The sequence below is a fragment of the Gallinula chloropus genome (assembly GCF_964237585.1).
Source record: "Gallinula chloropus genome assembly, chromosome: 6".
NCBI classification, from domain to species: Eukaryota; Metazoa; Chordata; class Aves; order Gruiformes; family Rallidae; genus Gallinula; species Gallinula chloropus.
The window spans coordinates 9,351,851-9,379,785 of record NC_140091.1 but is presented as its reverse complement, the minus strand read 5'-3'; the positions used below and the strand labels follow the sequence as shown (position 1 = coordinate 9,379,785).

The following is a 27,935-nucleotide window of genomic DNA, read 5'->3' as shown; positions in this document are numbered from 1 at the left end:
CCGCGCGCACGTGCCCGCCCCTCCCCTCCCGGTCGGCGCGCGCCGCCGGGGACCCGGAAGCACTTTCCCTCGGCGGGGACGGCTCAGTAGCGGGCGCGCGGCGGCAGCGGCGGCTCCGCCTCAGCTCCATCCCCAGTCGTGGCCTCGGTGCCCGCCGCTCCCTGCCTGCTTCACGGCCGCCCGCTGGCCGCCGCCCCGCCGCCGCTGTCCTGCTGCTGCTTCGCCGCCGCCTCCTTCTCCTCATGAAGCCCGTCGTCGTCTTCGTCCTCGGCGGGCCCGGGGCGGGCAAGGGGACGCAGTGCGCTCGCATCGTGGAGGTGAGGGCAGCGGACCCGCCGCCGGGGTTGGGGGGGGGCTGGGGTGGGTGGCGGCGGTACGGGACTACGTGTCCCGGCGTGCTGCGGAGCCCCGGCTGTGGGGGTCTCTCCGGGTGCGGTCGCGGGGCGCGCTGGGAGTTGTAGGCACCCCCTTCCTCCGGCGGGGTCTGTGCTGCTCCGTGGGGTCGTCGCTTGGGGGAGCGTCTTCCCCTTTTCCCGGCGGCGGCGGCGGCCCCCCGCGGCCCTGGCGCTCGTCTGGCCCTGATCTACCTCCCCCCAGCCCCTTGGAGGCGATGCAAGGAATATGACTGCTCCGCACCTCCCGCTAGCTGGGGAAGCGGCGGGGGCAGCCCCCGCTCCAGGCACACCACAGCCCGCCCCCCACCCGCTCCCTTTGCGGCCCCCGTCAGGCGGCCTAGCCGAGGGCTCGGCCTCTTTCCTTCTGTCTTCCCCCTCCCCTCCTCCTTAGCCCACGCCGGGGTCCCCCTCCAGCCTGTGCTGGCATCCGCCCCTGGGCAGCGGGACACCCGCTGCGGGCTTGGAGGCCGCCCCAGCGTGGCGTTAAGGGGCAGCGGTTGGGGTGGGAGCCCCTTGGTTGGAGGGGTAGGATGGCGGCCCGGGAGAAGTTCCGGGCTGCCTGGGCGGGGATGGGTTGTCAGGCCGGTCTCGCAGCCCAGCTGGCGTGGGTGGCTCCGTTCGTTCCGCTTGGCCACGTAGTCCCTTCAGCTGCTGCCACCCGAATGCCTCCGGCTGCCGGTTTTGTGGCCTGGGAGTGGAGGCGATGTGGTTTACAGTGGTTGGGACTTTATTGACTTTCAATGGGTGAGATCAAGGTCCGTGTCTTCTGAAGCCTGCCCCATAAACCTGACAGCTGGTACAGTAGACGTTGCAGGGTGTTGGCTTTCTGACCTGGTGCCATCTCAGGGAGTTGTGAAAGTGAAGCGCTAAAAACAAGAATTCAGATTTTATTCTAGGGGGGGTATAATAAGAGGTCAAATGATGTCCTGACCCCACAAACGGTTAATCTTGTTCTCTCTTTTCAAAGAGGTCAAACTGAGAGTATAGCTTGAGAAGACTTTCTGCTGTATTTTTCATGCTTTCAGTTTTCTAAATACATTTTTTCAGCCCTTTGAGGTAGAACAAGCCTCTCAGAAAGATCTGTGAATGCTGTGCAGTGCAGTACTGTCCTTTGAAAAATCAAAATTCAAGGGATAATGACATTGTATTCAGGTGTATAATTACAGAAATAGTTAAGGCTGAAAGCTTTCAACTATGTATGTTGGATTTGAAACAGCCTGTTGTGTATGTTTTTTTCCCCTGAGCAGTTGTATTTATTTTTTTCTTACCAGAGGGCATGTAGGGTCAAAGTTTATCCACACCTACACTGAAAGAAATGACAGAACTGTAGCAACATCCATGTTTCTGAAACTGTTGGTGGGGAAAAAAAAACCCAACCCCTGTAGCTCCTGGTACACTCATGTTTTGTCTGTCATCTATTCGGGTGATGCCCTGGCAGCACTGCTACAGTTTATCCATGCTGCCATTATATCCCAGTTCTCAGTGTTGTATAACTAAATTATGTGAATTTGGTCCAGACTGAAAAATACCGTTATAACCTTAGTTCTGAAGGATCTTAACCTCAAATTACAGACTCTCATTCAGGCTGGCTTATTCATTAAGTTAAATTGTGGAGTGAAAGGTTCGTAGTGCTCATAAAGCCTCTTTGGTAAGGTCAAATTCTGTCCCTGGCACATAGCAAAGGAATGAACTTAAACTGTAAGGGAATCTTGCAGCCTGTCATTAATGGCTTTCTCCAAACCATACACGTGGCCTCGGGGTGTACCTTGTGTGGCTGCTGGCCTGTGTTTAGAGGCACAAATGCTTTTGGCTTGATAGGCTAATATAATTGGATAAAGACCACTCTGGGAGGAGTTCCAGTGACTCATTGCTACTCAAATTGTTTTTGCAGCTAAAAATGAAAGAAGAAAGTTAGCTGTGCTTGTAATGTGTTTATTTTGTTTTCTAAGCCTGTCCAAAGACTTAATAAATGTAAATTTGCTTTCATTCTGCTAATCCAGTTCGCTGCATGGAAAGAAGTTAGTTGAAATGAGTGGGCTGAGAGCAGAGAGCACTCAGACCTGCTGACTGCCAAGGGCAGCCTTCCTGCTGCTCCGCTCCGCAGGACCCGCTGGCTAAACTTTTGAGGGAGTCTGACGTAGTTGAAAGGAGAGCAGGACTGATGTGGGCCTGCTGGAAAACCTTAGGAAAAGGGGACATGAACCAGAAAGTGTGGATGAAATGCAGCAGAGGTACCTTTTTTTTTTTAAAGCACACATCCTTGGCCTGGCCCCTGCTAAATCCCCCCCCAGAGAGCCTTGGTGTGGGCTCCTGCCTACAGTCAGAGCTGCCTTTAGGCTGAAGGTGTATTTTTGTTCAGATTCTAAACCCTGCTGGCAGCTTGCCGCAGAGAAGGGCTGTAGCTGAGTAATAATAAACCTCATTCATCCTTGTTGTAAACGGACTGAATAATATTAGTTTACATTTGGAATGAATCTGACCCACTATCTTGCTGTAAATCTGAAGTTTGTGCTCAACAAGAAGTCACTACTTCTTGATTACTATTCATACTGGAGATTTGGGCACATCACATGTGGAAGAAGTCTCACTCTGCTGAGGTGACATCTTGTATGATTTTGGCATGAAATGATTTTATTAAAAAAAAACCAAACCCAACCCAACAACCCAGGAGTAGCTGTATTTTGTAGAGTAAAGGGGGTATTTCATACTACCTGGGAACAATTTCTCAAAGGAGTGTTGTAATTGTTTTGCTGACCATGCCCAGAAAAGGGAGGTGGCTGTCACATGTTGTAGGTGAAATATGTATTTGACAAATACATGCCTAAATCATAGTTGCTCAATGTGTGTGCTGGAGTCCCTCAGTCACAAGGCATGGATTCATGCCAAATTTGGACCAAAAGGGAGAAATTATTTGAGGGAAGAAGATGCAATAGCGAGCGGAAATGGGTATTGACACAGTGTATGAAAGGGAACAGCAGGTAGGCGATTAGGTTTCTTTATCTTCCCAGATAAGGTTGGAGGGGACAGCTGAACCAGGCTGGTTTTCTCTGACACAGAAGGAAGACTTCTGTGCATGTTCCACAAGTCACAGAGTTGTCTGAAATGCAAATGCAGCAGAACACTGCTCTGGAGCAATGCCTCCTATTCAGGAAGGGATGAAGCAGAATTCCCTCTTAAGTTCTTATCCTCCCTTCTAGCTGTGCAGTTTAACTCCTGAAACCTTCCACAGTTGTGTGAGGTGGAGTCTTTCATCTCCCGGGACTGTTATGTAGCTTGTCCTGTGAGGCAGAATATTTGAACAAGTAGTTTGAATTCTGTCATTTAACTGCAGGTTCTTGTAGGACAAAGTTAATGTATTTTATTGCTGACCTCTGAACTTTGCTTATAAAATGGTTATGGTAACATCAAGGGGAACAAACAAAAAAGGTGTTCTTCAAATCCGTGCAAACTATGTACTTATGTACTTTAATGTCCTAACAACCTTCCTGAAATGCAAAGCTCTTTGCCTGGGGTATGCAAGACACCCAAAACATAATTCACTTCCACCACAGCCCTATCCTGTGTGCTTGTGGTTAAATCTAAAATTAATCCCACAAGGTGGGACATTGAGCCTTCTTCTTGTATAAAAGTGCAAGTTAATGTCCAAGTGGAAAAAGCTGTTTAGCTGCTTTGGGATATATGATAAGGCGATTTCCTAGGGTGAAGAAAACAATGCAAAGAAGAATTCATGATATCAGAAACACTCCTCTGAAAGTAGCAGCAGATTTAGGTTTGCTGTCGTGTCTTCTGGAAGTCTGCTGGGAGACGGCAGTAACTTCCTTGAGAGAAATTTTTTTAAAAAAATTATTTGCGTTAAACTCAGTTTCTAAAATCTCTTTCCAGAGTGCCAAGTATTAGTAGTCCACATAGCTATAAAGTTCTCATAGTTGTTTTTAGGAATGTAAGTTTATATTTCTGTGGAACTTTTTAAAACCTGGTGAGTGATCATATAAATCCTCCCCCCCGAAGACTTATCCCTAAATTCTTCCATTTTGCAGAACACAGACTCATTGGGCATTGAATTTTGGACTTTCCCAGGGTGCTGTTTTATTGAGCTGAGTGTTCCCGAAGCACTGTTTGCTCTCCCCTTTCCTGGGGGCACTGTCAGTGGGATCTCCTTTGTGCATTTTGTTTTGCTAATGTGGTTTTTATTTGTTTCCCCCTCCCCAGGCAAGAACATACTTCAAACTAAGAAAATGTGGTGGTTTTTTTTCTCATGGGAAGAAGCAGACAGAAGGTCTACGAATGCATTATAGTGGATATTATACAGTTGTAATTATATGTGCTAATTGCTAATAGGATGGTCAAAAGCTTTTTAGGTTAAAAAAAGAAATCATTAAAAAAAAAAAGCCCTGAAGACTGCAGTCTTTACACGATGCTATTTTTATTTTAACTAGTTCTTGAGTGGTGGATCTAAGAACACGTAGCAAATTTTGGTTGATTATTAAGTTTGCCCAAGATATGACAGGTTAGATCTAGAGCAATAGAAATTTGTGTTTTGTTTGGATCTTCAGCCCTGTGACTTTCGTTTTCAGAGTAACAATGATAAGCCAAGATAGGAGTCAAGGTCAAAGTAGTAATTTGTGTGTCTCTTCCTTTTTCTTGGCTTCTGCGCAGTTAAGGAAGTCTCAAGCTGTGTGTTTAGTGGGGAGGTGGGGCACTGGACCACACAGGGCTGAATCAGAAATAAACCTTGTCATCCACCCCCCTCCCCAAAAGCTGGCTGTGTAAGGCGTCCCAGCAGCAGCCCCTGCACACTGCTGATCCTTAACTGCCTCAAGAAGATTGCCAGGGCAGACCCTGCCTTGTTCAAGTGTGACACACAGATGACTCATGTTTTTTCAGTTGCATTCATCTGGTGTATTTAATGGAAATAAAACGTGTTCTGTCTGGGGACTGGAAGCTGCAAATCCTGGCTGGCAAGAGAAAGAAGTGACTGTAGGACAGGGCAGGTCTAGGGGGGGATGCAGTCTTGGGTTGTGTGAAGATGTGGGGCATGCAGTGGGCACATACCAGTTTCTCCTGCTGAATGGGGACTGATTTACCAGGCCAGTGTAAGATAATCAATCAAGCAAGCATCATTCTGCTCTGCTCTATACCACAGTGGTGCTGAGTAATGCCTTTGTGGTGGGACAGATGGGAACTTGACCTCTCCTTTCCACGGCAAGCCAAGGAGGAAGATATTTGCAGTCAGGCTGAAGACAGCTGATTTTTATCATTTTCATTCACAGTTCATTTTTGAAAGAGATTTGGATTATGGTTCTCAAAATATAAAAATAGTTTTGAAAACAATGAGAACTCTTGTAACAGCAATTTACTGATTTAATTTTTTCTTTCTTTTTATAGACCAGCACGCCAGTCTGCTGGCATAGCAGAAAACATCATCTCTGAAACAAGTTTTAGAATAGTTAATTCTGTGTATGTTCTTTTTTCATCTCTTATCTAAAAATCTGTCCAGATTTTAGGTGCTTGGCATCCAAGTATCTGTAATTTTTTTAAAAGTTTGTTTCCATTTCAAGTCTTCCTTCCAGCCTGACATTAGGAATCTAGCACATATATGCATCCATCAGGAACTGGAGAAACTGCTTTTTCATTGTTTGGCAGCCACGGTCCTGCTTTTCTGAGTTTGGAGGAGAAGAATTAGGCAGTAGTTGCAACAAGTCACGTTCTGGGGATTGCATCAAGATGTACTTGGCACTGCTGGAAAATCATGCTGGCACAACGCAAACCCCTGCAAGACGCTGTTTTGCCCTGGGTGTTGTGCAGTTACATCCCAAGTCCCTTTTGCAAGCTCTTGGGGATGTGACAATTTTCTCTAACCTTTGCTGAGGGTTTATGTCAGTTGAGATGAAAGAAAACCTTGTGCCCTGTAAGCATTGATTAAAGCTGGCAAGAGTAGCGTGAGCACCACATCTCTGAAGCCTTCTGTGTACGGAGCAGAGCAGCAGCCAAGCCTTTCTCTGGGCTTGTTTGCGTTGTTTAAACTGACGTGTTGTCTTTGGCTCTTGACTCAGTACAGTTAACAAATAGATGTTTTGCCCCTGAAGGAGAGGTTTGTTTTTCTTATTGCCTGCTTAAGCCATTCTGAAGGTTATTCTGGAATACACTTTACTGTTATTTAAAACAAGCCTATGTATATAACAGCACTATAAAGCATTACTTTTACTTTCCTGATCAGCATTAGAAACTATTTTAGTTTGCTGTTGCAAAAGACAGCAAATTCCAAAAATTGCCTGACTCAATTTCATTTTCATGCCTGAAAAGGGAAATGCCAAGGAAAATTAAATGGTTTGGTAGTCCTCTGAAACCCAAAAGATTATATTTTCCTCCTGTTTCTGCTTTTGTAGAAACTTAATGTTAAAAATACCATAATTCTTTAGCAGGAAGAACTACATGTTAATTTAGGGTTCAACAGAGTAAGGTTTCTTGCTTATAAGGAAAGATTTATTCTGGTTTATGGCTTGTGTAGTTCATAGTTAATATTTAGATTTGCAATTAATTAGGCATATCCAAACGCAGTGCACATTAAAACAGGAGTACACTGAGCTTATAGAAGATGTCTGTGGAGCTTTTTCTTCACAGTTATTTAGAGAAAAATCTTGCTTCCTTTTTTTTCCACCATCTGAGTAGAGTTTTGGAGATTAAATTCTGACTATGGCAGAACTAACTTTCCACGCCTTTGTGGGTGAAATTGGAAAGCAACTCAGAAAGCAACTTCCATGTTTTTAAAGTCACTTAGTGGGTTGTGTAATATTTCTGTTGTACTTAGTCCAGTAGCCAAGTCATTAAATCCCAAGTTCACAGCCTTAAAAAGTATGTAGTCACATTATTACGCTGCTCAGACACCTTTTTTTCAATTTGCTCTGGATGTTGCTGCAGCCAAGCTGATAACCCTGAATTTTTTTGCTGCTGCTTTTGTTTTCTGTGAAAACATTAGGATGAGTATGTATAGCAGTACTCTGGTTTGAATGTAGAGCTAGCTTAGGTACACACTAAGGAGATGTCTTTATGGCCTGTTTTTAGGGGCTGTATTTGGGCAAGGAGCACAGTACACTGGTTAGTGGAGTATAAATGAGCTGAGAAAATGATAATTCTGTGCTTTAAAATATCCTTTATAGCAATGCATTTCTTTTTAGTAAAAGTGTATTTGCACTTTTGCACCAGCTGTCACTTGATGATGGCAAATACCTGGGAAGTCCGAGTGCAGTGACTGTGATTGCCATTTTGCATTACCAACTTCTTTTTTTATACGCAGTTTGAGGTGAGAGAAAAGAGTAGTGGTGTTTGCTGTTTTCCTGCATACTGATAGATCAGACAGAGAGATTTGGACCTTATCTCTGTGCCCTCTGTTTGCCTTCACCTGCCACATCCTGGTTAGGAGAAGGCAGAAGCCTCCCCATGGGCTGCCCTCTGGGTTTGTCCCAGGGAAGGAGGTGGCGGGGGCAGGCAAGGTTGGGTTTGGAGGGGTGTGTTGTGGGACTGTTTGCGTACCTGTGGTGTTAGATGCAGAGTTATGAGTGATTTGACAAGGCAGAGGAGGAAGTTAGTGCCAGAACCACAACAGGAACCCAAGGATTTGTGACTCCTGCTGTGCTTGAAACATTCTCTAAAGGACCTGGAATCACCTTATGGACTTTTTTTCTAGTAAAAATACTCTATTAGATCAAATTAGAAACCTGTTGCATAAACATAGCGAGGAAAGGTGCTCTCTCAACTTTTTCACTTTGCAAATCAAGACCTGACCCTGCAACTGATAACCAACCCCCTGCAGTTTTTGGGAAGCTGAACTGTTAGGATGAGGTATAGCTTGTATCTAGCCTGGTAATTGTTAAACGTCTCATTGCACAGTGTAACATTTCAGGAAGTGCCTTGGGGACTTTGAGACAGTGTCATTTCCAAATGTGACAAAATAACCTTTGAAAACAGGACACAAATGCCTGACCAAAGCCCTGTGGGCATTTTACCCAGTAATATCTCTACTGCTGTGCTCTCTGTGCACACCAACTCTGCTGTATTTTCAGATCACACACTGAAGATGGCTATTCCCTGTGTTTTTCTGTTGTAGTATGAAGATGTGACACTGCTGACTGATGTTAATGCTGCACATGTACTAATTCAAGGGACTCTGTGCCTGTTTGTTTTGCATGTTCCAGAAATATGGCTACACACACCTTTCTGCTGGTGACCTACTTCGAGATGAACGAAAAAGGCCAGGCTCACAGTATGGAGAACTCATTGAGAACTACATTAAAGAGGGAGAAATTGTACCAGTTGAAATAACAATCAGCTTGCTGAAGAGGGTAAGGAAAGAGCTGTTTCCTTGCAGGTTCACTCTTGCAGATTAAGCAGCATATCCAGGGCTGTAATCTTGAAGAATTGCCTCTACTCTGGTGTGAATAGTATGACGTGGCTGACACATAGGTGCACATCACTGCATGCTGGGCTTCTCTTAGCAATGACTCATGTTTCTGGCTGGTTGGCCTGTGACACCTGAGGATCTGTGAGAATGGATTATTTTTTGGCAGGGGATTGGAACTTGATGATCTTTAAAGTTGTTTCCAGCCCTAAGCATTTTTTTTATTTTTAATTTTTTAGCAGCTCTAGGGAAATCAGTGGAACTCTGTATTTCTTATTTCCCTTACCTAGATTTTGGACTCCTTGGTCACCTCAGTCGTTTTTGTCTGGAGGGTAGAGGCCTTAAAGTTACTAAATTTCTCTAATTTTTATCAAAACAGATAGCCAGGTGAAGAAGAATATCTGCTAATGTTCCTGTGGAAGGAAAAGCTCCAGCCTTTATCCTTATTAAATGTGCAGGAAGACAACCAGAGTATCTCCTTTAAGACAGAAAAGGCCCTGTTGCTCATGGCATTACATTTATCTGGAGGTTTTCAATTAGAATTAACCCTAAATCAGGGATGTTTTGGCATCTTATTGTGTAACAGCACTTACTAGTATCTTGTAGAAAATCGACTTTTAAAGCTGGGATTGTGTTTTATGAGACTTTGAGCTGTATGAAACAGTGAATTCAGAAAGAAGCCTATATTGGTGCATCAGGGAATTAATTAGCATGCATTGAAGGTGAAACAAAAATACATTTTATCAATCTGCAATAATCCTAAAATAAATGCTTCTCAATTTACCATATCAATTTAATAAGCAGATAAACGGCTGTATGTGCAGGAGATCATTAATTGAATTTTCTTTTATCAGGCTATGGATCAAACCATGTCTGCCAATTCCCAGAAGAACAAGTTCTTGATTGATGGATTTCCCAGGAATGAAGATAATCTTCAAGGCTGGAATAAGACTATGGATGGAAAGGCAGATGTTTCTTTTGTTCTCTTTTTTGATTGTGACAACGAGGTAATGAAGTATGTTGTTTTGTAACTTCCTTTCTTGATATATTATGAGAATCAGTCAGGAAGAACAGTAAAACTCTGTCAGGTAGTGAATGGATTAGTGTAAGAGCAGCAGGAAAACTTGGTCTGTGCAAGGGGGTTGGACTCGATGACCTTTAAAGGTCCCTTTCAACCTAACGCATTCTGTGATTCTGTGGTTGTTCTATTTCCACTGACCCAATCCTGGTTTTAAGAACCCCTATTTTAACAAACTGGTGAAGTGTAAAGCTATCATCCTCTTTCTCTGGAACTTTCCCTGTGAGTTCTGGTTACATCCACCAGATCTGCATTTTGTGTGTCAGGCCTATTTAGATTTTTTTTCAAGATTTTAATTTTGTTCCTACTTTCAAGACAACACCTTGAGCTCTTGGTCATCATCCTCCTGATGACACTGTGGGTTTTTTGTTGTTTTTGGTTTGTTGTAGATATGTATTGGCCGCTGTCTTGAAAGAGGCAAAAGCAGTGGTAGGAGCGATGATAACCGGGAGAGCCTGGAAAAGAGGTACTGTCCAAAAAACTTTTCAGTTCCCTTCTGTTTATGTTCTACAATGTAACTCATTTCCCCCTGTGCTTTCTCCCAGAATTCATACATATCTGCAGTCTACCAAGCCTATAATAGATCTGTATGAGAGAATGGGAAAAGTCAGAAAAGTGGATGCCTCTAAATCTGTTGATGAAGTAAGTGTATAAATCAAAAAACCGTGGGGATGACAGTGGCAGGGTACATATTTCTGGCATTCTTTGGGGATGTGTGTATGTGTGGTTAGTGTGCTAATTAAATACTGATGTGTGTTACTGGGGGAGGTTGTGGAACTCTCATTTTGAGTCTTGAAGAACTGATTAAGATGTGAATAACTTTAAGAAATCAATTAGTTCTGCTTGAACATGAGCTGGACTAAAGACATTTTCAGTGTTTCTCTCTGTAACAGTGTCTTGTCTTTTTCACTTTCATGAGCTTTTGCATTTCTGAAGTATTGCTCTTCTGTCTCAGTTTCCCAGAATTGATGCCAATTTCCCTTTTAAAGAATTACAGTGATTGTTCTAAGAAAAACCTGCCTATTTATTAAAATTCTGTCAACTGTTGTGTGCAGTGGTTTAACATGAAGTAACTGTTTGACAAACACTCCATAGAATTAACATTCTTCTCTCTTTTTTTTTTTTTAGGTTTTTGAAAAAGTTGTACAAATTTTTGACAAAGAAGGCTAATTCCCAGCTTGAAAGTTCATTTAAACTCATGCTTGAATCTTGCTTGAATAGCTGCTACCGCAGTCCACTCTTTGTAATTGTTTTAAAAGATTTTTCTTAATTGTTTTTCACATATCTTATTATGATTGGAAAAGCAGTTAATTACAAGTGGATCCGTTTTTTTAAAATAGGAAATAATTTCTTGTGGCTATATTATGCAAATTTCAGGGTTCTCTGTTAGTACAGTTCAGTTACTCACATGGCAAAACCACAGTTAAAACTTCTCTCTGCAGAGATTATTTATTCTGTCACAGTTCAGTGCCTGTCATGGGCAGCCCTGAGTCCTTATTGCCATACACTTCTTTTCTTTTCTTTTTTTATGGAGTGACTGAACAGCAATGTTATGCAATGAGGAACCTGGGTGCCCTTGTTTGTTTTTCAGATGCTTGGACCAAATTTAGCAGATTTTTTTTTCAGTATAGTTTTGTTACCGAGTTTCCTTTTATCACTAAACCTCAATTCTGTAAGTCAAGCTACACTTAGTATGAGAATCTGCTTTAGCAGTTCTCACAGAACTATTTAATAGGCTGTTCAGCAATAGACATCCAAAGTACTTTATGGGAAGTGGTGCTTTCCTACAACTCTGGATGTAAACTGTCTTGTAAGTTCTTGAGTACCTGGATGACATGAACCTGGGCTTTGCTTTGTCTTCATTTGCAAAAGGTTATGGTTATAATTTCAAAGTCAGGTCAGTATTTCTATCCTCATTTATTTTAAGTTATAGCTATATTCTCAATTACAGCATGGTCTTCACAAGGTGGCAAAACTCTGAAATAGTGTGTGATAGGCAAAATCTAACAGTTCTGTCTTTTGTAGCAAGTGGAAGGGATTTTCTGTATTATTAATATTATTATTATTATTATTATTATTACTATTATTGATACACCATGTTATGGAATGCTTTAAGGTTTGTTACCCGGGGAAATATTTTTATGGTTAAACTAGTGAACTTATTTCCCTAAAATTGTATAATTTTAATAGCTGTTTGCTTGAAAAGATTGTAAATTATTGCACTTTTGTTGTTATGCGGTCAGCTGAGGGGAAGATACCTGCAGAAAGAAGTTCCATTCCCTTAAACAGGTTGGATCTTGCTTCATCATGTTCCCTTGAATTAGCCAAGTGCAGTCAGCAGCAGTAGTGGGGCTGAGCAGATAACTAACTAGTTGAAGCAAACTTAAGTGTTTGCTCAGATGTGGTGTAATTCTGCCTTTAGTTTAAAGTAGCCTTTTTTCTCTCCCCTATAAAACTGGTATGCATGGGTCTGTAGGGGCCCAAGCATGCATTCCTTGCATGCCCTAAGCTCTCTCTGAAGAAGCCCCAGAAGGCTGAGAGATGAGTGTTTTAACTGATTTTAGTGATAGAGTGGTTCTTCCTACATTAACTGACACTGTAATTGGTTTGTGATATGCTGATAGATGTTGTAAATTACAGGGAATTGCGATTTGGAGATCTTGGGGTTCAGCTTTTCTTTACTGATGACTTTCTGTATTTAAGAAAAGCTTTAAATTAAGCCTAGCTTCTAATTAGAATCAGACATGCTGGTCCTCATCCTGCAATCCGATCTGTGCCGGCATGAATTCTCATCTCACTGAGGTTCTTGAGGCTGCTGGACTGGGGAGGAGATGGGTAGAGAAACAAAGAGTAAAACTACACTATCTTTTCCAGAATAGTAGGAGCTCAAGCAATGGACTGAGCACAAATAGCTGTTTACTACTGCAGAATATATGGACCATGACTACTTTTGTGAGTGTGGGAGGCTAATGCTTTCGATTTATGGGTTTCCCCTTCAAAAAAAAATCATGGAATTTAATTCTTACTGTATAAGTATGCTGACATAGGATAGGATCCAGCAAAACTGCATGTTTTGATATGAAGGTTAGAATCAGGATTTATCCGAAAAGATTTCAAACAGGATTCTTTAATCTAATTAGAGACATTTGATTATCTTTTGTTTCTAAGTTACTGGTTTTTGCAAGTTCTGTTCAGAATAGAGTATCTGTTTTCTCTCATTGTATACTTTTCTGTGTATTTAAGTGCTGAAACAAACAAAAATCCCTTGGAACAAGTTTTTAGGAAAAAACCCCAATGTTTTGGCAATATTGGAGTGGATTGTAATGTGTCTGTGCAAAGACTAGGGGGTTATTTTTGTCATTTTATTTATTGAAGATGCCATTAAATGTGTTACAATTCTTTCAAGTTGGACTTCTGATTGAAATAAAGATTAAAGGCAATATGCCAGCGTGTTGTGTCCGTTTAGCAACAAAACTCTACAAAGAATTTGAGAAGATCCAATAAACTTTGTTCTGTGGCTTAATAAGAGTGTTTGGCTTTAGTTATCTGTCACAAGGGATATTTTTCCTATATATATATCTGTCTATATAAAGTGTGTATTTTTTAGTGATTTCTATTTTGTGATCCCATATGCACACGGGTCTTAAGTGTTCAGCTTTCATAATCAAAAGTACTGGAGACCCTGTTAGGCACAGGATGAGATCAAGCGACTGCCTGTGGATTTGGTACCTCTTCTTGTTCCAAGGTCTTGTACAAAGTTCTGTGTCTTATGTGGGGACATGTGTGTGCTGCTGCCCAGCCTCAGCTGGGGAGAATGGGAGAGTTAAAAGGAAAAAACCCTCAGTTCAGGCTGGAGCTGCCAACTGTCGTTACCGGTTAGCAGTTTCTAGCTGCCAGCATTTAGGAAAGTTGCAGCTTAAGGGATTACTTTTCTGCTTAGTTTGAAGTTCAATACCAGTTTGGTCTGTGTTGTGATACAGACGTTTCTGAAAGCTATGATCTGTAGCTGGCCTTCTGTGCTTGAGAAGGGGCAACCCTGGGCAAGATGGGGTTATTCCTTCAAGATGTGGTGTAGCAGGGCTTGGGGACTGGACACCTGGGGCTGTGTGCGTGCTGTCATCTGAAAATCCTGGGGTTAGCAGCTGATAATGAAAACTGCAAGAGGATGCAAAGAGGATTCAGCTAATCAGGTAAAAATATTAACTCATGGTTTCTTGCAGCAGCAGTTCTTGCACCCTTTTGATCTGCAGACCTCTCTAAATCTGGCAGTGGAGACAGGCAGGCACAGATGAATTGAATCTTGCTGCGCTCTGCTGTTTTTCACGGATTGCCCCGTTTAAGATGGTGGTTTTCAGCCTGTGGTCTGTAGAGCATTTCTGTTGGTAACAATAGGCGTTTTTCCTGAGCCTCCTAATCTGCTCCTGTGATGCGTTTCTGCCTTTTAATGTCTTTTCCTCTCTGAATTGCAGATGCTCTCTGGGATGGGGAAGGGAATGCTCTTACCAATCTCTGTGCGCCTCACAAAAGGAACAACCTTTCTGTACCTTCAGCTGCAGAAATCAGAACCTACCGCTATTTCTGCCACTAAGCTTGGTCTGTTACAAAACTGACATAAAGGTTGCTTTTTTAATTTCTTTTTTTTTTAACTATAGAAAATTTCTGTGTAGTGCCTGTGCTCTTTTCTCCTGTATGGGATCTGCTGTGTCTGTCCTGCTTCAGCACAGAGCTTCGTAGCAGTTACATGTCAGAAAAGTCAGCAAGTGAGATGACTGAGGAGGGGAGGAAAGATGCTTAAAGAGGTTCAGTCAATTCTGCTTTGCCAGTCAGGCTCAGCTTTAGATACCTATCTGTTCTGCACAGCAGCGATGCTTGCCTTGTTTAGTAGAGCTATTTTGTGATTACGCTGGATAGAGATTCATACAAAAGCAGTCCCTGCTGAGAAACTCCTCGTGGTCTCTGCCACCTTGAATTCCAGAGGTTGTGGAGGCAGGAATTTGTCTTTACAGTAAAGCTGTAGAAGCTAAACTGGGCAGGGTGAAGACCAATCGAGCCATGCTCGTGAAGAACTAGATGCACAGCTTCTTTCACTGTGGCCAGCAATGCCAGGCTATTTTGTCATCCTGGTTTTATAGCTGCATTCAGACAGCAAAGCAGAAATTTTCTCTTCCCCCTCAAATGTTTGGCAGACAGCTTGCTTTTGTCTAAAATGCTTCTTAAGCACTGTGCAAACCATTCAGTCCCAAACCAAATACCAGTTTGAGTTGGGCTTTTTCTTTCTAATGTACAAATAGGAGGGTTTGGTTTAGTTTCTTGTAATAGCTGCTGCAGTGAGACAACTCTTGGAAAATACATGGCATCATGCCAGAAGATATTATCAGCTTCGTTCTCTGGGGCTTTTTAGCACAATGAAGGTTCTTTGTGGTAAGAAATGGCAAAGATTGCTGGATTGCTGTGTGGCTACTGAAGTGTAACGATAGGGATGGTACGTGGAAATGGTATCTTGTACAGCAGCTGTGCCTGCACAAAGCTAAACTTCCATGCTCAGTACACACTTTTACTTAAACCAGTGAGGTGTGAAAAGAGACTTTTTGGATAGCTTCTCAATTGGATCAAGTCATAGGAGCAAAGCTTAATGTATCGTGAAGATAGTCAGGAACTACCAGGTTCTATCAAAATACTTGGAGGAGGTAGTGTCTGATGGTTCTGTTTCCTGACAGCAGAGCATGATCTCTGTTACCACTGTTGTCTTCTAAGTCAGAACCAGCTAAAGTCCCCAGATGTGGTCACCAAATATCCATATGTTCTAACCCAAATACTTCTGTCCTTGCCTGAGCACCTCCTGTGGTTTGGGTTGGGTATGATGGAAATCATGGGTGCATTCATTTCAGGGGCACAGTCTACCATTACACAGCGGCCCCACCTCATTCTCAGCACGCACAGAGTGTGAGAGCTGCTGCTTTGCTTCTACTTGCCAGGCTGCACAGATTGCATGGACAGGGTTTCCCAAGGTGTATTAGTATCTCCTTACCCCAAGAGGGAAGATGGTGGCCAGGCCAAGGGAGAAGCCCTTGGGTGCAAAGGACAAGAATGGCATGAAACATCCTAGATGCATTTTTCAAATGAAAGCATAATCAGCAGCCACATTTTTGCTGGGTAATCAAAATGTCCATGGAAAATAGGAACAGGGGATAATTTTACCATGTTCTTTCTAATTTAAAATTTTCTGGGGAAAGAAAGTGCATTTGACCGCTTCCTTGTGTCAGGATTTTAAGGGCTGTTCCTGAAGCAAGCCCTGCATTTGGCTTACCATGTGTGACTCCTTGTGAAGCTTCCCTGGGCTCTTGGATGCTGTTCTTGCCAGCGCGAGCGGATCGCTTCCAGCAATAAACATCCCACAAAATTATGTATGTTCTTTAAGAAAAGTACCAAGATTTTCTGCTAATTGCAAAAATACATAATGGATGCCTTCAGCATCTGTTATTTATTCCCCAACCAGCTTTCATCCAAAAGTAACCTTTAAACAAATGTTAAGATTGGCTATTTAACTGTTCCAATGTGTCACACATCTACACCCTCCAGTTTAATTATGTTTGAAACACATGCTTGTAGTTGACATCTAGTGAGAGGGAGAAGCTGTTTATATCTCCAGCTCGGAGAAGTTCATAACCTGGAGATGGCGATGCTCGGGGCCAGAGCTGGACCCGTGTCTGGGCGTTTGGCTGTGCAGTTTCTGGAAGGCCAAGCCCAGCAGAGAGGATTTTGCTCACACGACAGTTGCTGCAGTCTGCCACGAGGAGGGGTGCAAGGCTCGCAGAGCAGAGGATACAGCTTGGAAATGTCGTTCACAGGCTGAGCAGGGTTTCCCGTGTATTGAAAGACGTAACTTTCCCCCAAAAATCCTATTTTGGTGGGATTTTTAATGGTCTAACTTTAAAAAAAATCCCCATAAAGAAATAGGTATTTTTGGATGGATGTTTTTGTTGCACCAAGATCTGCTACGTTGGTAACTTGGCAACAGCAAATGTTGTGCTTTTTTTTTTTGTCAGTTAATTTAATTGCATCTAATGAGGACAACTAGATGGGGCCAACTTAATTATCGTGCCTGTTCTGTGCCACAACGTCTGCGATGGGTTTGTTATTCCCATCCTGAACCAACAAGACAACTTTCCTTGATTGGCTTGAGTGAGACTTTTCCATAAGTGAAGAAGTCTCAAACCTGGTACTAAGGTGGAGAAGTATTCCTGGTGTCTCTCCATCCCAGAGTGCCTCAGGAACAGGAACCTCCTGGGCTGGCAGATGGAGCACTAGAAGTGAAGCTGAGTGGTAAGCACCCCAATTCCCTTTCACAAGGGAACTTTAGAGGTTAATAACTGTAACTGCATGGTCCCACGCCCTAAATTATTTTGTCTGTTGATTGATGGTTTTTATCAAAATCTCCTAGCTGTCTTTCCACCCTATTATTCCTTCCAAAAGACTCCGGTGGGAAAGCATGGACCAGTTTACTCCTCTGGCCATGGCTCTGCAGACACTACCTGAGCATCCTTCAGCAATACCAGCCCCACGTTTCTGAAAGAGACCCAAAGTAAGGGGAAAAGCCAGGGTAGTGTGGTTGTCTTGGCTGGTAGAGGGCAGAGAAGAGGAGCCAGGAGACGCTGGCAGGGTTACACTGACAACCTTGTGCTGGGGCACGGCCAGTAGCTCTGAGCACAGGGCATAAGAAGGACCAATGCTGGTGGCACTCCTCTGTGTAGGCTCAGTAGCGGGGACTTTTGTGGACAAGTCTGAACAGAAGGGGAAGGTGGCACAAGTTGACTTGGCTCCTGGTTTCATAGCTTGCTTTGTTCCATGCAGATCCTTGGTGCTGGACAGGCTCTGAGGAGGAGCAGCATTAGGTCAGCACAGGCTGACCATGGTTTAAGAGGACTTCACCACGTCAGTTCAGTTAGATGAGAATCATTTACCCCTAAAGTCATTCCAGGTGTTAAGTTCAAGGTGTTAAACAGGTTCTGTTTGCCAAAGTATTTAGAGGAACTATTTTTTTTGAGGGGAACTCATCAGTGCAATCTGTTTGGGGCACCTGCTTTTGCTGGAAGAGAAGTATCTCAAGAACAAGTTAACACAGTTGTGAGTGGGGTCTGAGAACTAAAACCAGTTCTGAATCCAATCCCCCTTGAGGGACATGACATTTTTCAGCAGTTGCATCCAACCTGCAGAGTGAAAGTCCATCTCTGCTGCTGAATAAAAGACTAGATATTTAGGCTTCAGATAACATGTGCTTTTAAGAGTTAAGAATATCAGTTAATTAAAATAAGGCACAAGTGATAATAATAGGTGATAATCTCAATTTTGAAAATCAGAGGGGAAAAATGAGTCATCCATTAACTGACACTGTGTTAGGGATTACTCTGGAGAAGGGAGATTTTGGATCTGCCTGGGAGATGGGGTAAGTTTCTGCTGTCTGAGTAAGCACAGGGTCACCACAGAGCTAACAACAGTAGACTGGAGGCATATGAAGAACCTTAATTAACATGGTTGTTAGTCTTCCATAACAATCAATTAATTAACTCCTGCCTTATCTACCCTGCTGTCTCCTCTCTGAACTACATGGTCCCACAAAAAATATGAGCTCTGAAGGGAAAGGATAAAAGATGACAGCCCCCCAAAACAGCCACAGAGATGCTGAGGGGTGTAGAAATGGGTAAGATCATTGGGGAAAACCCACCTGTGGTGCTCCTTGGTGCAAAAGTAGAGTAACCCTGATGTGCCACTAATTGGTCTAATTGGTTCCAGCAGGGAACCCAGCCCAGGTGGGTGAGGACAGACACTTGCAAATTGGGCTCTTGCTGGTCCTCAGAAGTTAGAGTAGCATTGCAGAGTGGAGCCCAGGATGGGGAAGTGTTGGTTCTGCAGCTCCTGCTTTGGGATCCAGGGAAGGAGCAGAGGTGAGAGCTCTGGGTTTAGTTATTGATTATTGGTGCAAAAGCTGCCAGCTCCTTTGGGTGGGCTGTCTGAGCAGGGCTGGGCTGTATGAGAAGGTGCTGAGGGTGGTTTTGGGCAGCACTGATGATGTGTGACTGAGTAGCTTCTGTTGTATTGGGTGTTGCTGGAGCCAGAGCACAAAACCTTGGGATCCCCTGGGTAGAGGTCTCCATCAGCTGGGGGCTTTGCTGTGCTCTCTGTCCCTTTTCCCCACCAGTAAAAGCCCCAAAGCTCCCAAGTTGCTGGAGTTCAATGTTGTTCAAGGGAACTTTGGTGCCCCAAAGCCTGTGTGACTGGAAAGCCTGCCAGGCATTCAGAGAGCATGAAATTCGGTTAGAAATCATTTGAAGCCTATTTTTTTCTTTGCTTTCTGATTTTTTTTCTTTTTATTCTGGTTTGTTTGTCTCTGTCCCATAACCACAAGGAGTAGAAAAGCTGTTTTTCCTTTTTAAAGCTGTCTCAGATTTCTGCATCATCTCTTGGAGCTTCATTTGAAGGCAATAGAGGGACTTGGGTAGGAATACTGTTTTTTCAGCTTGAGTATTGCCAGCCTTAAGGCAGCATTGATAGCTAAGCTGAAACAGAGAAAATTGATGAGAGATGAAAGAGAAATGCCATGGGTAAAACGAGTTGCCAGACACCTGCAGCAAGTCAGTGCACCTCACCTGCTGGAGGAGCTGCTATGGTGGTGGCAAGCTCTACTTGCCAGGGCTCAGTTCAGCTCACCTATCAGCATCTATCCTGCTGGGGAGCCAGAATGCTTGGTCTTTATTTCAGCTCACTTTTACTGAAGTCAGAGCAAGCGCTAAGTAACAGGCAAGTGAACTGCAGGAATAAACCCTCCCCCTCCTCTGCAGGGCTGTGGCACGCATGATGGAGGTGAGACAGAAAGACTGGGACCCCCCTATTTTCCCCTGCCCTCTGTCTCTCGTCTAGGGGATTATTATGGCCTTTCTGCCTCTAAAAGGTGTTTATAGCACCCAAGAGGCATGACAGAAATAAGAACTGTTTGCCACGGTGCTGAGCTGCTGCTGTGGACCTGCTGGGTCCTTCCTTTGCTGCTGTGCTCAGCTGTGGGAGCAGACTCCCTGTTCCCCAGCAAACTCACAATCCCAGGCTTGACACTTGGTGCCTTTGAACCTGTGATGAGGTGACCAGAGGAAAATGGTTGTTTGTATGTTTAAAATGTGTTTAAAATTGGGTGTTTGCATGGAGATGGGAAGGAGGGGTTGGGCTGCTGTGGGGAGATGCATTAACTTGACCACCCCACCCCCCCAAGTGATGACATGTATATGGGGACAAGATAACAGTGGGGTGGCAGTACCAAGCTGTGTGTTGTAGGGGTGAGAGCCTACTTGGGTGGCTTATCTGGTAGACATCCATGGGACCCCTGTCTGGGCTCTGCACACCTGGATTTCCCCCCCCTCCCTGCACATCTACTCACTGGTGGCCTCCAAAACCCCCTTCTTTTGGGGTGATGCTACCATAAGGTCTCCAGGGGTGAAGCCACTGCCAGCAGACTGAAAAAGCCTTTCTGAAGGTAAACAAAGCCCAAAGCTGTCCTATTATTTTAAAAGGAGCTGCCTCCCACGTGTGACCTTGGGGTGCGTGTTGATGGGTACCTGCCGCAAGGGTTTAGCTTGCATCCAAATCCCCCTCTGTCTTTCTCCCCTGAAATGGGAGCTGTCATCGTGCTGCTCAATCTTTTAAGTCAGCCTGAATGCCAGTTGCCTCTCTTCTTCAATAAAAAGTCCCTGGGACACTGTGTGAGGTGGTTTCTCTGGTTTAAGGTGTGCTCTCACTCACACTGTGGTAATCACCCAGTCTCTTCTGCCTTGTGACTTGGGTGAAGGTGTGTTCCCAGTAAAAGGTTTATTTTGGCAGAAGGGGGGGAGATGGCTGGTCCCACAGGCCTGTGAATAGACTGGTTGTGATCTCTTAAAATGGGTACCTGGGATGGCTGCAGGTGTCTGGATCTGCAGGCAAGAGCAGCCCCTGAGCTCACCCCTTGCCTGCCAGGTGAGAGTGTGGATGTGGGCTGGATGAGGGTGAGGCAGGTGGAAACCAGGCTTTCACTGATCTCTGATAGAAAACACAACCATGAAACTGCTTGAAATACCCATCATAAGTATCACACATCCACCAGCAGCTTCCAGCAGGATGCTGGGGATAGACAGGTGGTGGAACATATGCTACTGAGCCCTGACTGGAGACCATCGGGCTGGTCTGATGGAGGGATGTGTATTTGGGTGAGACATGACCACTCTGCCAGGGATGAAATAATCTCTCACAGCAGGTACTTTCCCCTGCTGACCTGTGCTCTTTTCCCTTTTTGGCCTCAGACCACAGCCTGCTTGATGGACATATCTTTAAGCAAATCAGTAAAAGGGTGGTGGAGAAGGCAAAAGGGAAAGGTACAGTGGAAGAGCAAGATTCAGAGTGACCTGGTGCTGTGGTGGAGACTCGAATCGCTGGAGCGTGCATGAAATGAATGGCTCCAGCAATGACATGGTCAGGCTTTCAGTGAATGCAAGGAGGGAGGAGAACTGTCTGGCTCCAGGACAATACCTGGTCAAGAGGAAGAGCTCTGGCACCAACTGGTGCATGAGGCTGATGAGAGGTGATCTGGGCAGGTCAATCAGAAAATCTTGTTTGCTGGCCCTGGGGGGGACATAATTGCCTTGGCCTGATGCTATCTGGGGGGCTGTGTGTCAAGGAGAAAACAGTGAAGCAGGCAGGCAAGCAAGGAGCCTCTTGCTCAGAGTCAAGCTCTGGGGTCCCAAGGAGGGCTTGTGCCTGGTGGGACAGGGGATTTGCTTCATGGTGCTGGAGAGGGGTCAGAGGACAGCTGGCATGAGGCTGAGTGCTGGCTTGGCTGAGTCTAGTTTAAGCTGACTCAGCTTTATCTATGTCCTCTCTGATACTGGATGCAACAGTTTTCAGACATGTTTTGAGCACGTTGTTTTAATGCAGTTGGCACTTAAATCTCCCTCCCCAAGAAGGAAATTCCAGCAGAATCTGTCATTTTAAAGAAAAGGTTTCATTTTTATCTGTATGCACACCTCTGAAACCGGAGAGTAACACAGCACAGATCCCAGTGGGTTAGTGCTCTAGGCATCACTGGGCAGTGAGGTGGTCTCAAATCCCCAGAGATCCCAAAAGACACATAAGGCATCAAGCTCCTGATGAGCTGAAGTAACTTTCCCAAGGGATCTGGGGCATGAAAGATAGAGGATCCCAAGTCTCCCAGCCAACATTAAACTACCAAAGTACCTCGTCTCCTTCTCAACAGGCAACGAACTCATTCTACCTATTACCATGAAATCGTGTTCATATTGGTTGGTTCAATAGTGAAATGGATATATTTCTAAAGTAATAACAAAAATGCACTGGTTTATATCTTTTCTGTGACATTCATATTTTCAGATGGCATCGTCATGTATAGAAGCAGCCTGCTGAATAAGCAGGAGTTGCCTTTCTTTGTGAAGAGATTATGTTTCGTTGTGCTTGCAGAAACAACTTCTGCTGCCATGTGTTGCCCTTTAAAAGCAGAAGAGTAATAAGTAAGCAACAAAAAGCATCCCACTTAGACACAGTGCCTATTTGGAAGGAAAAATCAGCTTTGGTATGGTGTGCCTTGTTCAATTTATTTTATAATAATTTGATTTTTTTTCAGTGCTCTGATTAATTCCACATGTTTTCCCTCAAGGTTTGGACAGTAAAACTTCTTGTCTGAGTCATCAAGTAGATAAATAATTCGCAACTTTGAGGGCCCATCTCCTAAATCATTCCACAGTTGCTCATCGGGCTAGCTGAGCTTGGTTCCTTGTGCATTCGTGTCAGCTGTAAAGTCTAATCTGGGCTTTCACTGGCCCCAGGAGACCAACAAGCTGCTGATTATGGAGCCTCACGTCGGCTTGTCTTGGCACATCTGCTGGAAGAACAGAGAGCCGCTGGGGAGCGTGAGGTTGGGGTTGGTATTTATAGCTGGGGTGGAGAAGCCTTCCTCAAACAGCCACCCCAGGGTACACACCTTGTATCCACACTGCCCCTCCTGCAAGGACCTAGTGTAGTCTACTGTGTGGAGATGGTGGGACTTGTCCTTCCCAGTGGGTCTTCTGCACCCATGGCTTGGGAGGTGCTGACATGCCATGAAGGGATGTTTGGGGGTGCCACTCTGGTCTCTGCGTTGAAACGGGCTGTCCCAGCATCTTTGTCTTCTCCAAATGCCACGTTCAGCTGGCCTAAATATATCCCCCACTGACGGATCCTGCAGAGTAGCCCAAGGGGTGGTAAAGGAGGACAGCTACATGGGCTACATGAATACAGCCCTGAGTAGTCCTCTCCATGCCAAGATCCAGCCACATGAGAAATTTGATCAAGACATTTAAAATGGACATGTACCTGCTTCTTCATACATGATGGTTGTCTGGTTTCTGAGAGATGTGAGTTCCTCTACTTGAATAGGAGAGATGTTGGGCTTCAGTTCTTCTGTCCCAGTGGGTTATTTCTGTCTTGGCTCGTTTTTTAGGGGTGCCACTTAAGTCTTGTGAAAATCGGATCCAAAGTGTAACCCCACCACCCTGTCCTGAGAATGTAAGAGGAGCTGAACTGGATGCTCTCTTACCTGGATGTTTTTTGGGGGGTATGATTGCAGTTTAAAGTGCAAGAAGATGCCAAAAGCCGGATGAAAGACAGCGTAGTGGTGATCTCTGAGCTTAAGGAAAAATATTGTAAGTCTGGAACAGACCCTTCATCTTCAGAGCTGGCTCCAGGCTTCTCAGCAGGAGAGGCACAGCTTCTGCTGGAGTGGAAAAAATAAAGCAGCCCAAATGCCTCTCATGAGAGGTCCTGGCCCCTTGACTTGCATAAGGTGTTTGGAGCGAGCTTGATGCCTTGGGAGGGATGCTGTGGGGGTAGTGTGCATGGGGGAAGCAGAGCCCTCCCCTTCTTCAGGGAGTTAAGGGTAAGCAAAGTTGAAGGAGAATGAATGGACTATGCTTTGATGGGGAAAAATGTCACATTAACAGGATGCAATGTGTGAAAGTGACACCCATGAATGTTAAATCAACTCATTGAGTTGAAACTGAGCAAATTGGTGTGGTTTCATGTATGTGTTTCCAATCATGATTTGAACTACCTTGGCTTTTGTGGTGGCAATTTTAGACGTAGGTTTCCAAAGCCCACTTAAGTCCTCGTTGGTGCCTGGTTCAGGTGCTGGGTGCAGAAACTGCCAACAGCATGGACACCATCTGGGCTGGGGAGGTGGCTGAGATCTTGTGGTGGTGCTAAGCAGGAACCATAGTCTGATCCTCCTGTTTAATGCCTATGTTATCCTAACTAATATAGTGCTGAGAAACTTGATGGGCACCTTCCTGCGGGGACTAACCCCTGGTCTGCAATGGTCTGCCTTTGGTCCTCTCCCCACTTCCTCTGTTTTCTCAGGGTGAGCATTGTTTGTGCAGCTGAATACTCTATTTTTATAGGTCTTGTTCTTTTTTCTTTTCTTTTAAACAAGATCTTGTTGCTTGAGGAATGATTTCCAAAGAGAACACACTGTGTGTCCACGTACAGCGTGTACCCTGGGGTGTCAGCATGGGACTGTGGGCAGGAGGGGTGTGCTTCACCCCAATCCTGGGGACATCCGGGTGCTTCCAGGAGTTCATCAGGCTTTCTGTGCAAGGGGAAAGGAGCTGAGCCGGCCCCTTTGCTGATGGATATTTTCCATGCAAATGGTTAACTTCCTTTCCCAGCCAGCTTAAAGGCAGTCACCAGGTCTCATTCCCTCCACTAACCATCTCTGTGTACTTAATGTAGGCTTTCTTCCCTTTCCCCACCCTCTGAACTTTAGGATTTGGGTCTGGGTCTAGCTCTTGCAGAGAATGGAGAGAACAGCTCTGTCCCTTCTCCTCCACTTTTTCCAGCCTAGGAGGTACTGTGCTAGTTCCTGATCTCTTTGTGGAGCCAGAGGGGTCCCTCCATGGGCAGTGAATGTGTTGTGGCTGAGAAGGGTAAAAAGAAGCAGGGGACTGGAAGAAGCATTTCAGCAGTGAATGCAACTGGCCAAGTTGAACTGTGTGTTAAGTAAGGTCTGCCAGTTGTCAGTGTGTTGAGTGTGCTGTACCACAATAAGGTTTTAGGAGTCCTGATGCAGATTTGCAGTATTTTATTTGTTGAGATCTGTGTGCCTCTCTTGTAGAGAGAAAACTTGCCCGGCGATTTGCTGCATGCATTTATGCCTTTGTTTTTAATGTAAAGTGAAAACAAGCATCTGAAATCATTCTTCTCCTTCTGACAGCGACATCTGTAAAGCCTTAACACTGGCAGGAGGCAGGAACCAAGAGATTTATAACCCCCCGCTGAAATATTGGAACGACCTTATTTCCCGGCAATTAGCTTTGCTCAAAACATTTTTGTTTCCTATTAGAAGCAATCTACTAACATTTACATTCATGTGTTTAATAGTTGTTGGCCATCTCTGAAACTCAAGCAGGGGAGGCAGGAGAGGGGAGGAACAAGCTTTGTAAAAGCTGTGAGAGCGCTTGTGTTGCGTCGTGCGCTGTGTTTGTTGATAGTGGTGAAAACATCCATCATGCTACGCTCCAGAACGGGGAATGACATCTTTTGGGAAAGGGAAGAGTGCTGGTGTTTAGCCAAAGCTTCTCTACTGCTGCAGCGGATCAGGACGAGCTCCAGTGCCTTTGCTGGAGAGTAGATCTTGACTCAACTGCAACTCATGCAGAACGGAGAGGTGAGGAGAGGAGGAGATGGAGCAGCTCAGACACACAAGCTGCTGTAAGAACAAGTAACTGCTCTGATGGTCAAGTGCTGATGAGACTATGGATGGGTGGATCACTCTCCTTCAGTGGATACAGCTATCTCCAGCAGAGCAAGGAGCTGGTAACAGCAGATCCTGGGAGCTCTCTAGGGCCTTCTGGGAGAGAGATTCTCCCAGCCCTCAGCATGAAATGGATTTTTGGTTAGGAGGCTGGGTTGTGTGCTTTTTTTGTTTTTTTTTAAACATACTGAAGTGTAGTGCAATGGAATGACACTGAGAACAAGGTATTTCAGGCTGAGTTGGAACAGGAGGAAAGCCCAATTCCTGAACTCATTGATAGCCTGGGTTGGAAGTGGCAGTGAATGTTGTGACAGTATTGTCTTACAGGAAGAAGAAAGAAATGCCTATTTTCTCCTTGGCTTTGAGATCAGGAAAATAAATGTTGTATCTAGATAAGGTCCTGAGTGGATCTGAAAAAGATTCATGGTTTAATTGCTGAAAAAACCCCACAGTTCTAGGGATGTTGAAACAAAGTTGAAGTTGATATATTGGGGATGTTTAGGGACAGTGTCTTGTTTCTTTGTTTTGAAATTATTAATGAGCCTTGAAAATGGAAAGAATAAAAACAGGACAATTTTGGATATTGTTAAGTGGCTGTGGGATGTTCTCGTGATAGACAGCATGGAGGAGATGCTTTCTGGGGAAATGCTGTAGCCCTGCAGGTGATGGATGAACCTTGGCATTCTGAGGGTTTTGTTGTCTGTTTGCGTTCTGGAGGTTTCTTTTCACCATGAGATATCGTTTTGGAAGTTTACTCCAGGACGGGCAACAAATGATGTCAACTCATTTAAGTCACAGATGAGTCACTTAATTTGGCTGAAAACGAACTTTTCCTGGCCCAGCTGCTCTTCCAGTTATGCCACAGTTCCCCATCCTCTGTGCTGTGTGGCTTTATTGTTGTATAAAGCTGAGAGGTTAGCTGGGTAACCAAACGCTCTGGGTTAGAGACTACTCCCTTTTGGAGGTGTGGCAGTGAACCTTAGCGTGGAGTTGCAGGCACCAAGGCTGGCAATTTCTTAATCTGCTTTTGCCTTGGCAGAAAGACTTTATGTAACTACATGAATATTCAGATTAAGTCGCCCTATAAATCATCCCAGTGGCTGAGATGCTTTCCTTACTCGTGTATGTGCTGAAAAAGCTGCTTACTTGCAAAACCTGGAGGTGCACTGGGGGTGAAGAGGGCTTTTTGACAACCTTGGAGATCAAAGAGATGTGCCCCAAAGAGATAATGGCTGCCTGCTCCCTCCTGCCATGGTGATGCTGGCTTGGCTTGGGGCACCTCTGCTGAACTGGCTCATAATATCTCTCTGAGGTGTCACTGCAAAGTCCACCTGGTCCATCCGTTTCCATAGATGGCTGGAGCGTTGCGACACAAGCTGAAAGCTGGGAGAAGAACCCTCCAGCAGCATGTGGAGGCACCAGGGGTGAGATGAAGGCGACTCTCCTGCTGCAAGCTCTCTGCAGTGCCTGCTGCAGAGGGAGGGTGCTGCTGTCAGTCATCAGGCTGTCTCACTCCAGGGATTCCTGGCACAAGTCTCTTCAGGTTCACCTCTTTGTGCACAGTCTGATAATTCTTCCTCTGAGGAGCTTATTTGTCTTCTTTTTTTTTTCCTTCTGAGGGGCCAGGGCAGCTCCCTGTTCCCCATCCTTCCTTTCAGAGACACAGGCTGGAAAATTCCCCTCCTCTTCAGCTGCAGGCAGGGTCCCTGCCCAGCCAGCCTCCTGCACCAGCAGAAACACTGCATCTGAGCACTGGCAGGACTGATGCTGTGGCTGAGCACCTAGGGAGAGGAGGAGGAGGAGAAGAACAGTTTAGGAACAACGTTGGTTCCCCACACAAAAAGGGATAAACTGGCCACAGATTGACTTGTGCTGCTTTTAGCAGCAGAAGGTGAATTCCTTCAGCCAGTTAATGTAGGAGCTGGTAGGAGGCAAAAGCTCAAGTGAGTTTTATGGCAGAGGTTGGTGCTTTTCCAGTGGGGATGAGCTGCCCTAAGAAACCCTTTAATGTATCTCTCCCTGTGGACTCATTTCCACAGCGTTCACTCCAGACAGACTCCCTCCCCCTTAAACAGTGTTGTGGTTAGAGAAACACCACAAAGGTCTCTTTCTTGAGGACCACATCTGTATGTTCCTTTTTGTGTCCCACTCTGTGATGGGCTGCTGGTATTGCAAGGGAGGTGAGAGGACCGTGATGAGGTTGGACTGGACTCTGGTGGATTGTTTGGTTTGGTCCTTGTTCCCAGAGCA

The 27,935-nt window shown here is 44.8% G+C and overlaps 1 protein-coding gene across 2 annotated transcripts; it reads left to right on the top strand.

Moving 5' to 3' along the window:
- Positions 1–28: 28 nt before the first annotated feature.
- Positions 29–11,546, top strand: CMPK1 (cytidine/uridine monophosphate kinase 1). 2 transcript variants are annotated; one of them, XM_084266080.1, is made up of 6 exons: positions 29–317; positions 8,588–8,734; positions 9,645–9,797; positions 10,258–10,334; positions 10,414–10,510; positions 10,997–11,546. In XM_084266080.1, exons 1-6 carry the CDS (start codon positions 243–245, stop codon positions 11,036–11,038), a joined length of 591 nt encoding a protein of 196 aa, XP_084122206.1. In that variant the 5' UTR covers positions 29–242; the 3' UTR covers positions 11,039–11,546. The 2 variants fall into 2 exon arrangements, with proteins under 2 accessions (XP_084122206.1, XP_084122205.1); XM_084266079.1 differs by lacking the exon at positions 8,588–8,734 and having other exon boundaries at positions 139–317.
- Positions 11,547–27,935: the final 16,389 nt, after the last annotated feature.